The sequence below is a fragment of the Myodes glareolus genome, chromosome 11, assembly GCF_982192425.1.
Source record: "Myodes glareolus chromosome 11, mMyoGla1.1, whole genome shotgun sequence".
In the NCBI taxonomy this organism is placed as follows: Eukaryota; Metazoa; Chordata; class Mammalia; order Rodentia; family Cricetidae; genus Myodes; species Myodes glareolus.
This window is the reverse complement of record NC_142036.1, coordinates 72,074,981-72,089,105: the sequence shown is the minus strand read 5'-3', so window position 1 is coordinate 72,089,105 and position 14,125 is coordinate 72,074,981. Positions and strand designations below refer to the sequence as shown.

General features: G+C 40.9%; 1 protein-coding gene across 9 annotated transcripts in view; it reads right to left on the bottom strand.

Moving 5' to 3' along the window:
- The window catches only part of Heatr5a (HEAT repeat containing 5A), a 106,809-nt gene that overhangs the window by 38,920 nt on the left and 53,764 nt on the right, over nucleotides 1-14,125 (bottom strand). For 7 of the 9 annotated variants that reach the window (XM_085697662.2, XM_085697658.2, XM_085697666.2 and 4 more), the window contains 6 exons: nucleotides 11,688-11,793; nucleotides 10,839-11,026; nucleotides 8,521-8,677; nucleotides 5,892-6,081; nucleotides 4,720-4,889; nucleotides 1,939-1,965 (listed from right to left, as the gene is read on the bottom strand). In XM_085697662.2, coding sequence (XP_085553788.1) covers nucleotides 1,939-1,965; nucleotides 4,720-4,889; nucleotides 5,892-6,081; nucleotides 8,521-8,677; nucleotides 10,839-11,026; nucleotides 11,688-11,793 — 838 coding nt within the window. The remainder of the gene's footprint in view (nucleotides 1-1,938; nucleotides 1,966-4,719; nucleotides 4,890-5,891; nucleotides 6,082-8,520; nucleotides 8,678-10,838; nucleotides 11,027-11,687; nucleotides 11,794-14,125) is intronic. The other 2 variants (XM_087911803.1, XM_048415388.3) reach the window with 1 other exon arrangement.

Genomic DNA, 14,125 nt, shown 5'->3' with positions numbered 1-14,125 from the left:
CTCTGGATCTTACTTCCACAGAACTACTGCCGAGTTAACATAGAGTAACATGCCAAGTGCTTGCCACCGGACCCACAAACAGGGACACTCGAGACTCAGTGATTGACAGGTGTGGCTCCTCACAACAGTATCACAGAGAAAGTGCATTTTCAAATAAATTTCACTCAGGAAAATTGATCAGAAACAATATTTAAATTAAAAAAATTTAAAAACGACCTATTTCTTTTTATTGTGTGTGCACTGGTGTTTTGCCTGTGTGAGGGTGCTGGATCTCCTGGAACTGCAATTACAGACAGCTGTGAGCTGCAATGTGGGTGCTGGGAATTGAACTCAGGTCCCCTGGAAGAGCAGCCAGTACTCCAGTCTCTCAGAAAAAATGCTTTAGTAACACCAAAGAACAGCAACTTTTACATACATGTCTACATACTTGTAACATATGTATACAGATAACATATGAAAATCACAATGGGTTTGGCAGCAGCTATATATATTTCTCTGTAGCAAATGATAAGCTTGGCAGTGTACTTCAAATAATCAATTGTAAGTCAGAAGTTTCTGGATACAAATTTCTTTCTTTTTTTCTGTTTTTTTCTTTTGAGACAGAGTTCCTTTGTGTGGCCTTGGCTGTCCTGGAACTCACTCTGTAGATCAGGTTGGCCTCAAACTCACAGATACCTGTCTGTGTCTGCTTCCCAAGTGCTGCGATTAAAGATATGTGCCACCACTGCTGGGCTAGTTTTTTTTTTTTTTTTCTTTTGAGTGGGAATTTGCCATGCAGCCCAGGCTGGCCTTAAACTCACAATTTTCCTGTCTCAGCCTCTACTTAAAACCCCAATCCTGGAGACAAAGGCTGACTTAAGGCTCTCCTGAGTAACATAAAATGTATTTTTCCCTACAATAACTTATGTCCGGAGGAGCGGAAGGCTGGACCCAGAGCCTCACGTGTGTTTTCTGCAGAGCTTCACTTCAGTTCACTGCGCACTGACACAGTGATTTTCACGTGAAAACTCGACAAACATGGCACAGCTATGACAGAGACCTGGTGATGTGGTGTATGCAGGAAAACAGGACTGAAGTGGGTGGATTTGCTGCAGAAAGTGAGCCTAAATTCAGAGGAAAACAAGACGGGTGGTGGCAGGTTCTGTCCGCTGTATAGGAACACATGCAGAGAAGGCCCGGTTCTAAGTTTATAAGCCAAAGGTATTAGGTAGTCATCAGTGAAACACAGATTCCTCAAGGTAATGCCACCACAGTCAGGTTTAAGGCTTCTCTTGTTAGAACTACTATACAGAACCACACAGAAGTTAAAACACAAAGAGCAAGTCTACTCGTGCCCCAGATTATTGTCGTAGTTAACGCCAATGATTAGAAACAGTACTGTATATGAAAATTTAAGTAAAAATAAATAATATATTAGTTATTTTGATTGGAATTTTACGAGCATGTAACACAAGGAAGGTGCAGCATTCATCAAATAAACAATCCTTTAAAAAATAAAGCATGCTGAGAAATACTCTTCATGTGTTTCATAAAAGAAGTTGGGGGCGATCACACAGAGCAAAGGAGAGGCTTCACATCTCTATGTCATTCTCCAGCATGTCAACTGGGAAAAGAAATGTAGGCTGGGTTACGGCAGGCAAACGAAGCAGGCAAAACACAGACATCAAATCAAACCATAATTATAATTTCTTTATGAAATGAATATGTTAAATAAAATATTGCAAAATTTAGTGCAAGGAGCAAGTGTACCAGCTGCAGAAGGTTAGGAAGGATTTGTTGACACGAATATTAAATAAACACCAAGAAACATGCTATGCATACTGGCTTGTGCATTAATGGTTAACACAGAAATGCAGGGAAAACATCTGCAACCAAAACAATATGAAAAACAGCACTGCAAATCTCAACAAGGTCAGGGGTCAGGGGTCAGGGACCTACCAACACAGAATTATCCAACAAGATCTCCTGCACAAAAAACAAATGACAGACCAGTCATGACAAAATCAAAAGATAAGTATTAGGACGACTATGACAACATCAGCTAAGCGTTCAAATAGAAAGGCTGAGCTACCCTTCAAATGGCTTAGCGTCAGTCTAAAAACGAGGCCACAAACATTTTATTTTCTAACTTGGTAAGAGTTGAGCTAAGATCTTGAAAATAGATGAATTACAAATTCCAGATGTAAAGATATGAACCAGGCAAGGACTGGATGAATGCCCACTTTACTAATAAGGCTCTCCCTGAAGCTCCTATGCCTCAGAGCCAAAGCAGGCCCAGGAGACGTGTGGGAGGAGCAAGCTGGACTGCGCTTACACAGTTCACCTCAGCACAGTGCTCAGAAGCGCTAGTGTCGCCAAGTCCAAGTTCAGACAGAAGAGAGACAGCGTGTAGTTAGCAGGGATCCTTTAGTGTATGACTCCTGCCCAATGATGTCATACAATTTCTTTATTTAGGGAAATACTGTAAAATATAATAAATTCAATCTATAAATTTAGAATAAATTGCTAATCAAATTATTACTTTAATATAACATAATGAAAGCCATTTTAAAATATGATTCCTATTTTAAATGTAGCAGACTGTTTTCCATATGTAACTTTTTTTTCCTTTTTAGTTTTTCTTTTTTTTTAAATCTATTTATTTATTATGTACACAGTATTCTCAGCATTCTGTCTGCATGTATGTCTGCACTTCAGAAGAGGGTACCAGATCTCATTACAGATGGTTGAGAGCCACCATGTGGTTGCTGGGAACTGAACTCAGGACCTTCAGAAGAGCAGGCAATACTCTTAACCACTGAGCCATCTCTCCAGTCCTCTTTTTAGTTTTTCAAGACAGGGTTTCTCTGTAGGTTTGGAGTCTGTCCTGGAACTAGCTCTTGTAGACCAGGCTGGCCTCGAACTCACAGAAATCCACTTGCCTCTGCCTCTCAAGTGCTGGAATTAAAGGCGTGTGCCACCACTGCTGGCCACGTAGCTTTTTTTTTTTGGCATGAGAAAGGAAAAAGGTAATAACCCTGATGAGGCCTCAGTCATCATGGATTAGTGGGTGGTAATCTTATTCTGCTTCTTAGTAAACTTCAGTAAAAGAGTTCACGTATCAGGCAGGGGCTTAATCTTCATTTAAATACAGAAGCACTACCATTTCCTTAATGTCAGATCAACTTGCAATAAATAAAATACTTTTTTCAATAACAAGTCTGAAAAAATTCCTTGCATGTAGAAATTAATATCTTGGGAGAACTTGCTTTTGAATAGTGAAGATAAAAATCTTTTCCCTTGCTGTTCCCAGCACACAACAGATTCATATCATATCATTGCTAGTCATATTATCTTTTTAAAGTTTTATATGACAATTAGCATCAATAATTAATATTATGCATTGCTTCAGACATGCCAATGCTATTTCAATGTGTAGTCCATGTCTCACTATATCAGCATCTGTGTAATCCTTGATTTAACAAATGACATGGCCAAGCCTGGAAGAGGGTATGGAAGACTAGGGAGTGACAAAAGTATGCCTATGATCAGGCCATAAAGCTTACCAGGACAGTAATAAATAATGAAGATAGCAATTGGGCAAGGAATTCAGGAGAGAGGAGAGCAAACTAAGCCATGACTAAATTTAGTAAATGGCTTGATGCTGTGGTTCTCAGACTATCCTTTAAAGACTTGCTTTAATCATACACATATCATTTTACAAAAGATGGGATAATCTAACAGAGTTTTAGGTGCATCTTTTAAGCTCTGAAATACTACATACTTTGCCTCAAGCTTTGAAATGAAAGCTGACGCCGTGACACACCGCCTACGACATCCATGCTTGGAACTACACAGTCAAGATAGAAACAAAACAACAAAAACAACGCCCTTCCAACAACAAAAAGAACCTACAAATAACATTTTAGGTAGGCTTGCAATTTTGTGTTGGACCATATTTATTGATATCCTGGAGCTCAATTTTTGAGGCAAGTTTAGATGGACACTGGCTATGCCAAAAGAAAATCATAAAAGTGAAGACGGTTAATGAACCACTTGATCAGAACTTCTGGTTGGCTGGCTTTATTTTTCTGCATTTGTTAGATAAAGACCCAGATATTGATGTGTTACATATAAATGTTACAGAAAGGTATTTTATTTTCTCATTCTCATTCTCTGTGTATGTGTGTGTGGGACTGTATGGAAGGCTGTAGGTCATCACACAGCTTCCAGTGTCCTACTCTATGACGCTCTACCGCATTTACTCCCTTGAGCCTCACTGAGCCTAGGGTTTGATATTTCAGTGGCACTGGTTGGCCTGTGAGCTCCCAGGACCTACCTGTCTCTATGCCAGAGTTGCAGCTGAGCTTGCATGTGGGTGCGGTGAGCTCAACTCATGTGCTCACACTCACAGAGCAAGCACTCTCACCCACTCTGCCATCTCCGAACTCCGTCACCGCTCTGAGACAGAACTGTGATGTGCTCAGAGCAGCAGAGGCCACACAAACACTCGCGGTAAGTGTCCCCATTCACGAATGAATATTCCAGGACTTATGTTCAACACCAATAGCAGAAAAGTGAACCCATGTATGTCAGGCTTAGAGGCAGATACATGAAAGTGGCCCTTCCTTTTTCTAAAACTAACAGCCATATGTATAGCATATTTTTTACACAGTCTAGAAAATAATCAAATTGGAATAAATTCAAGCCTCACAAACTAGGAACTCGTTTCATACTCACACAGAGGCAGCTGACCAGGCTAGACAAGTTGACATGCCGTGGAGCAAACATGTGAAGCTGCTGAAGGCAAGAGATGGCCTGAGCCTGGACCAGGCAGCCTGGGTTATCTTGCATCACTGCGCAACCCAGCAGACAGGAAGTCCTTAAGGTAGACATGGAAGTATTGTTACCTGAAATCAGTAAAAGCCAAAAGCTGACGTTATTAAAAGCCAGAGCTTTTTTTTTTTTTAAAATAATTACTGGCCTATAAAACTATTAGTCTTTAAACATATATAAGACTTTAAAATTCATTAAAATTACTTCATAGATTTGTCAAATCAAATTTCTACCTCAAAAGCAGAAACATGGACTGGGACATGGGTCAATGGCTAAGCATATGCTTAGAATGTGGGAGGCCTTTGTATGACACACACACACACACACACACACACACACACACACACACACGGCAGATGAAGAATAGTAAGATAGTACTGATAGATTATCTTATTCTTAAACCTTTTTAAAAAATGACTCTTTTTTTGCGTATTTACGTGGGCAGGTGAGCATGTAACAGTCAGTGTGTGGAGGTCAAAGGACAACCTGGGGAGCAGCTGGTCCTCTCTCCCCACCAGACGGATCATGGGGCTCAAACTCAGGGGTGTGGCAAGAAGTGCCTTTGCTTTCTGAGCCATCTCATCAGCCTAATGAGTTTGTTCTAAATGAAGTGTTTGTTAGAAGAATTCAAAACTATTTACAGGTTTTATTAAATATTCATGAAAAGCAAAATTTGGTAAAAAGTAGAATTAGACACTGCCAATCAACTGAACATTGCTGGTATTATTTGAGTGTTATTTTCATACATTATAATCATATTCCATGTGATTTGAAGAGGTTTAACTATCTGAGTCTTCAGATTTATTTATTTCTCAGAGAGAAGAGTTCTTTATGCTACTGTACTTCATATTTGCCACTTAAATTATTTAGGCAAGTATTTTTAAGACAAATCTCTCTAAATATGGCACTTTTATCTTTTCAGGGTAGGAGAGAGACAACAGGCCGATTGAACTGAAAACTTCATCCGACAAGACATATCGAGCCCCTGCTACATGCTAAGCACAGAGACTAAGACGTGAACTTATCTCCATGTGTGTACCTCCATGTAAAACACCATGGAAACGGCCTCTGCATACCTTGTAGCTCTGGGCCTAATGTGGTAATAAGGGCGTTCAAGCAGCGGCCAAGACTCTGGTGAACTTCGGCATGTGTTGGAGGCACATTTAACAGCAGCATGGTGATGAGAGACAGGGTAGGCTCCACATGGACGTGATAGAGTGCACCGGCGGAGTCGATGGTCAGGGAGAGAGAATGAAGGGCCCAGGTCTGCAAAGGCAGAAAGGAAATAAACATGCCATAGCAGCATCGCAAAACACAAAAGGCACCAAACTGGTCTTTGTTTAGCAAATTAAAAAGCAATGGAAAAAGCAGATGGTTGTGTCACTGCTAATTTGGAAAGAGAATAAGTGAACCCTATGAGTTTATTTGTTTGTTTGTTTATTTATTTATAAATATTTATTTATTTATTATGTATACAATATTTGAACTGTGTGTATGCTGCAGGCCAGAAGAGGGCACCAGACCTCATTACAGATGGTAGTGAGCCACCATGTGGTTGCTGGGAACTGAACTCAGGACCTTTGGAAGAGCAGGCAATGCTCTTAACCTCTGAGCCATCTCTCCAGCCCCAAGTTTATTTATTTTTATATCATGTGCATGAGTATTTTGTCTACATGTATATAGGTGTACCACATGCAAACCTGGTGGCCAGATTGGCTAGAAGAGGGTATAGGGTGTCTTAGAACAAGAGTTACAGATGGTTGTGAGTGGTGAGAACTGAACTCAGGTCCTCTATAAGAAAAACAATTGCTCTTAACCACTGAGCCATCTCTCTAGCCAAGAAAATCCTTATCTTTAAATATCAAATACAAAGCCAATTCAGACAATCATCAAATTTAGAATGATACACCTAGAGATAGCCGAGCAGTAACACTATCAAAGACAATGATACTTTGGCTAGCAGCTTGAATAAATATACTTTGTTTACTGTTCATATAAATAATAAGAATGAACAAAGAAAGCTGGACATCAGAGAGTATACTCTGTATAATTCCATTTATGTAAACTATAAGACAATAAAGCTAGTCTGACTGTCTCACACAGGGTAGCTGTTATCTCTGTGGGGCAGACAGTTCACCATGAGACAGCACCAGCGGAGTGTAGCTTTTTGATCCAGCTGCCTGTGATGGCTTTTCAGTCTATGCATTTCTTCACAGACATGTACACTTAATACATGTACACTATAACAGGTGTGTGCCTTCACATATAACAATGCATATTCTAGGACAGAGGAGCCAAAGTGGCCTTGTCTGCTAACTTCTGAATTTGAATAGAAAGGAAATAGGTACATCACAGGCTTTCCCTACTTTCGTGAATGCTTGACTCTTCATTATACAAAGTGAACAAAGAGTTCTGTCAGACGTGAACAGGACATTTCCCCTCCGTCATCACAGCAATTGGATTTTGTATTACAAAACCTAAACTGCTACAAAAGAGCTTCTAGCTGGCTGCTGGGAGATAAGAGTAACAAGTTCAAGGCCAGCCTGGGGAACTTAATGAGTACCTATCTGGATGTGGGTCATTGGTAGAGCACTGGGCTGCTGGCATACAGAAAGCCCTGCGTTCAATCCCCACCTGAAAAAAAAAAATCAAACCAAACCAAACCAACAAACCAAAAGAAGTCACAAGCAGCCTAACAAATTCTTTAGCAGAGAGGCTACAAAATAAAACATTTTAGACAAATCTGGTTTCGCATTCAGAAAGGACTGGAAAGCAAACAATCAAAAAATAGTAAGGTCCTTTAGAAGGCTACTGAGAAAATTAGGGACATGTACAAGTGGGAGGGATAAGGAAGACAGGCAGAGTGCGGGATACTTAGGAGGCTGAGGCAGCAGAGCTGATTACAAGTGTGAGGTCAGACAGGGCTACGTAGTGAGACTACAGAACGGCCATTAGGAGAGCAGAGATCACTCTACATTTGATTAAGATGCCAGAGGAATGGTGACGTTGATAGAAACAGTCTAATACACACAAATGTATGGTATACTGGTCAAAGTGGATTTTCAGTCTCGAATCTCTTATTTTTATTTTTTTAAATCTCATTAACAATTAGGTTCTCAGCCATGAAGAAGTACTTAGCTTCTGAAAGCCTCAGATCCCCTCTAAGGGAGAAGCTTCCTGCCCATGAAGGACCAACTAGCCCATGAAGGACCAACTAACTCCACCAGTGTGTTTGGAAGAACATTGCACAGTCCTGTGCCCAAGAAGCTCAGTGCTATTAGTCTAATGAAAGACTGATTCCTTCTTCTTTCTCTCTCTCTTTTTTAAAGATTTATTTATTTAGTATGTATACAGTGTTCCGTCTGTCTGTATGCTTGTAGGCCAGAAGAGCGGACCAGATCTCATTAAAGATGGCTGTGAGCCACCATGTGGTTGCTGGGAATTGAACTCAGGACCTCTGAAAGAGCAGTCAGTGCTCTTAACCTCTGAGTCATCTCTCCAGCCCCTGATTTCTTTTTCAAAGACACTGAATGTGATTGACTTTAGGCTCTCATGAGTATGAGTGGAAGAGAGATTTGAATTTTAAAATCTATCCAACTTAACAGCAGCTTTGACATTTAACATGGAGTATCAGTTGTCAGTAAAAGCAGAATCTGAATGAAGAAGTCACAGATTCAAAGGATGTTGTTCCGTGAGGAGACTCACCTGCACATCAGGAGAAGTACTGTCCTGAGACAAAGTGTAAAGGACTCCAATACAAGAGCTCAAGTGCTGAGGCCCTATGCCCCCTAAGTACCTATGCAGGGATCCTAGGGCCAGCGAGTGGCCTGTTCTGGTAACCACATCTCTTGCTGACTTCAATCTGCAATTACAGAAATAAAAATATAAACAAGTACAGAAAAGATAAACTTGAACCAAAGTGCCTGCAGGGCTTAGCCTGGGAGGGCCAACTATCCAAGTTTAACCCTAGAAACTTTTCATATGAATAATTAGAAGCTGGGTGATGGCGATGCCTTTAGTCCAGCACTCGGGAGGCAGAGGCAGGTAGATCTCTGTGAGTTTGAGGCCAGTCAGCTTGGTCTACAGAGTGAGTTCCAGGACAGGCTCCAAAGCTACACAGAGAAACCTTGTCTTGAAAAACTACATACACACACACACACACACACATCAGAAAAGTAGAAAGGTATCTTTCTTGTGATGGTCTGAAGGAAAACGGTCCCCAAAGGGAGTAGCACTATTAGGAGGTGTGGTTTTACTGGAATAGGTGTGGTCTTGTTGGAGAAAGTATGTCATTGTGGAGACTGGCTTTGAAGTCTTATATATACCAAAGCTACATCCAGTGAGAGAGACCACTTCTTGTTACCTGTGCAAGACGTAGGGCTGGCTCTCAGCTCCTACTCCGGTACCATGTCTACCTGCACTTGCCTTGTCTCCCACGATGACAAAGGACTACACCTCTGAAACTGTAAGCCACTCAACTAAATGGTTTCTTTTATAAGAGCTGCCGTGGTCATGGTGTCTTCACAGCAATTGAAACCCTAAGTAAGACATTTTCTTTTCCTTTTAAAAAAAAGTTTAAGACAGGGTCTCAAGCTAGGAGGTGGTGGCCTATGCCTTTAATCGACTATGCCTTTAATGAAAGCACTCAGGGTGAGCCTACAAGCTAGTTCCAGACAGCCAAGGCTACGTGAAGAAACCCTGTCTCAAAAAGTCCTGTCCCCCACCCCACCCCCCAAAATAGAGGAGAGGGTCTTACTGTGTAGATCAAGCTGGCCTTGAACACACAGAGATCTGCCTACCTCTGCTTTTAAGTGTTGGGATTAAAGGTGTGCACCACCATAGCCTACCATTTTCTCACCATACCATTTCAGAGATATACACAATTTAGTATATGTGCTTACATGATATATATATATACACACACACACACACACACACTATACACACACACACATATATACACACTACATACAACATACCTACAAATATACATCATATGTGACGTATATATGTATATACATAGTTTATAGGGTAGGCATTAGTAATATTTCAATATTTGGTTACATTTTAATTCCCTCACTTCAATTCAGGACTGCTGATAGTAAAACTATAAGGAAATTATTATTTACTGGGACTGTCTCACATGCTCTTCAGGCTCCTTGGCTTTGTTCCAAATGGCCCTGAGATTATGCTGTCACTGCTGCATTTTAAGAGGACAGCTGGAATCCCACAGAGTAATATGGAGCCAGGGCCAAAGTACTCACATTACCACCACAGCTACTAACAAGTTGATTGTGTTTACAGTAAACTCAGAAGCATGAACATTTTGGAGACAGGGTCTTGGTATGAGGCCTGGAGTTGTCTGAAAGGAAGCCAGTGGCAATTCTACTTCTGTTTCTTTCTTTTTATTTTGAGACAGAATCTCTCTGTGTAGCTCTGGCTGTCGTGGAACTTGCTGTGTAGACCAGGCTGGCCTCATACTCATAAAGATCTGCCTGCCTCTGCCTCCCGAGGTACGTGCTAGCACTGCCTGGCTTCTGTTTCTGGAGTTTATGAGTATGTGCTACCACACCCGGTATAATCATGGACTTTATTTGTAATTGTTTTAGTATCATTTTCAATAAACAGTCTTAAATAAGTAGGATCATATTACTGACCGCCTCGTCAGAATGGTTCAAGATAACTGAACCTCCCAAAGTGACCTCCCAAGGCTACAAGGTCTTGTGGTCTGCAGCCTACAGCTTTCCCTCCCTACAGACTCCTGATATGTAGCAGATGGACTTTATGTGGCAGAGCTGCCCCACTGGCCTAGAGTCTATTTACTGACTGCATATGGCCAACTATAACATCCACATAAAGCTTCCCGTCTTCAGACCAAGATGCTTCCTTTCATCTGATAACATCCACATCAACACATTTTCTTTTTTAGTTAAAGTGCAGGCCAACACTCTTACGAGTTCCATTAAACAGCAGACTACACCCCATTCTGTTAACAGCCCAGGAACTCTAAGAGACGCACTTACTTGTCAAAGCTAACTTGAGCTAATCCGGCTGTAAAAGCTCCATCATCAACCACTTGGGCCAATCTAGCCCATGCTTCCGAAGCCGCACATCTCAAAAGGGGGTTGGGACTTTCTAGGGCTCCCAACACTAATGTAAGGACAAGTCTTCTTACTTCTGGACCTAAACTTCGTTTAGAGCCAGCCACATACTAAAGTAGATGAAAAACAATTAAAATGTATAATTACAGCAAATTTTCTGATTTAGTTTGAAATATATATTCTTGTCAATCAAGTAAGTTCATCACTTAAGAAAACACAGAACACAGAAATCACTACTCACGAGGTCCATAAAATGAATAAATGGACACTATCATGTTTTACTGAGTAAGATGTTGTAGGGCAGCAGTTGGATTTGGTCCATAGACCACAGCTCACAGGTGCCCATTCTAGGATGTCAGGTTTAGTCAGCTAAGGTGCTGCACTGAGTCAAGGTCAGTTGATAACAAGTTGTTGTTGTTGTTTTTTTTTTTTTTTTTTTTTGAGATAGGTTTTCTCTATGTAACCAAGGCTTGTCCTGCGACTCACTTTGCAGACCTTGAAACTCTTTGCTGGCCTTGAACTCTTAGAGATCTGCCTGCCTCTGCCTCCCAAGTGCTGGGATTAGAGGCGTGTGCGCCACTACTGCCTGGCTTACTAACAAGTTTTATATGAAGAAAAAGTAAAGGACAACTCTCCATCCTGAAATATTTTTATCAGAAATTAAGAAAAATGAATAATAAATTTCTCTAGACGCATCATAATAAAGCCTACTTAGCTACAAACTTACTTAATTCCAAAATACCAAGTAGATAGTAATTTAAGTAAAATTACCTTCAATAAATTAGAAACGGCACAAACAACATGCAACTGAACTGTCTGCTGACGCGCTCCTTTGCTGTGCTTTATGCTGGTCAAGAGCTGCTCCAGTATCAGAGTCCTGAAATCAGAAGCCACAGGAGTTAACTGCAGCTGAGACTGCTGGCCAACCAGCTGCGGAGCCGCCGGACACCTGCTGATTCTGTTCCTGTTTGGTGGCAACTACTAAAGTGAGAAGCTGTTATCCAACACCTTAAACATTTCAAGGAAAAAAAAAGACACATCATAACCATAGGAAAATATTTTTATAAAGGGCCACTCCAGCAGCAGGGGAAAAAACCATTGTTTTATGAAAAAGACTACTACTGTCTTGTCTCAAGAGATTTTTTTATTTTTCCCTTGGGAAATTCAGCTACCTCACTCATTACCTGTAATCTACATACAATTTTTTGCCCACTCTTCCTGACTTTCAGTCTATGAAACATGGGGAAAACTCTTTAAATGTAGTCCTTAACATTTTCAAAACTCATACTTTATGCTCCTTAGGTTACCTGCGGTAGCTGTAATTGTGAGAACACACTCTAGTAGTTGGTGCTCCCAAGGCTGTGTGGTAGGGGTTCGTGGTCCCAAGCTTAGAGCCAAGGTAAAGTAGGAACTACTAGGAGGTTTCTGGGTCACTGCTGTCTCCTCCAAGAAGACTAAGGACCGGGGTCTTCAAGTCCTTTGCATCCTGGCTGTGTGGTAGGGGTTCTGCCCTGGCAGGCAGTCCCAACATGACATGCATCAACCACTGACTGAACACTTTGTGAGCAAAAATAAACGTTCTTTATTATAAATTGGTTATCACAGGTATTTATTAGACTCAGAGAAAGCTGACCAACTGAATGCTATTATTTGAGAATATCCTAATTCATATATTCAATGTTGACAATTACACAAACATTTGTAACACATGACCTCTTTAATATTACAGAATTTTGCCTCTTTACAAAGAGCTCATGTAAACCAGGCAGAAAGGCACAAAGTTTGCAACTCTAATAGTCAGGAGGATGAGAGAGGAGGATCCTGAGTTTACGGCCAGCCTGGGCTGTGTAGTGAGTTCAAGGCATTCTTTTTTTTTAATGCCATTTAAAAACAGAGGTTTTGGGGGCTGGAGAGATGGTTCAGCGGCTAAGAGCACTGATACTCTTCCAGAGGACTAGGGTTCGATTCCCAGGACCCACATGGCAGCTCACAACTGTCTGTGACTCCAGTTCTGCAGGATCCAACACCTTCACACAGACATATATGAAGGCAAAGACACCAATACATATAAAATAAATAATTTTTAAAAAGAAGTTTTAATTCCTTATGTTGAGATTCAAGACTTTTACCTGTGAGGCAAGCCATACCACCACCCTATCAATTTCCCCCTAAAACACTGTTTCTGGGGTTAACACTTTCTCTCCATTTAAATTAAGAAAGCAGAAACAATACTAAGAAGTATTTTGTAGGCTTGGAATTAAGATGGCAGCAACAGCACCTTGAAATGTCCCGTGTGTTAGGGATGTGGCTGGAGGTCATGCACCCATCACACCAGCATAAAAGAGCTGCATCAGGAAGGTACAAACAGTGCCAGCTGGGGAGACCCTACCACACTCGGGTGTCCCTGAGTGCTGAATCAGATCTCTGTCATTTTAAAACCTTCATTTATTTGTGTATTTGTGTGTGTGTGTGTGTGTGTGTGTGTGTGTGTGTGTGTGTGTGTCAAGGGTGTCAGGACAACTTTATGGTGCTGGTTCTCTTTCTACCTTGAGATTTTTCTTCCCATTTGCTTGTTTACGAGGAGTACATATGTATGCCACAGCATGTGTGTAGTCAGAGAAATGCCCTTCAGGCTCTCTTCTCCACCTAGACATGAATCCCAGGGATGGAACTCAGGATGTCAATACAGCAGCGAGGGGCCTCACCCCTCCCCCAACGCCCAGTCATCTTGCAGGCCAGATCTCTATCAGAGTGTTGAGGTCACAAGGCTTACAGTTCTGTCCAGTAGCAATTTTGTTATCAAAGTAAAGGAGATATGGGTGTGATCTTTTTAAAAGCCCAAAAGTGCAGGAAGTTTGATGGAAAAAGAAGGCTAATAAAAATTGCAGGTCACCAAGGGCTGAGAGCATCTCACTACTCCAAAGTTCACTTCCAACCCTGGCATCTAGGAAGATTTCAGAATCTTTATTTTTATTTTTAGACCCCCACTCCAGGATTATGGAAATAATTTTCAGAAAACTGGGCTTACACTGCACTTTTCAGTGTTATGACTTACTTTTTTCTTTCTAAGCATACTGTCCCACATTTCCCCATTTTATTAATGATTACAGAAAAACACTTTTAAGTAAATATTAGTATCAGTCTATCAATAGAATAATTTATTTTGCCAATGTCTTTGTTTGAGAGCTTGAGACCATTTGTAATTTTTT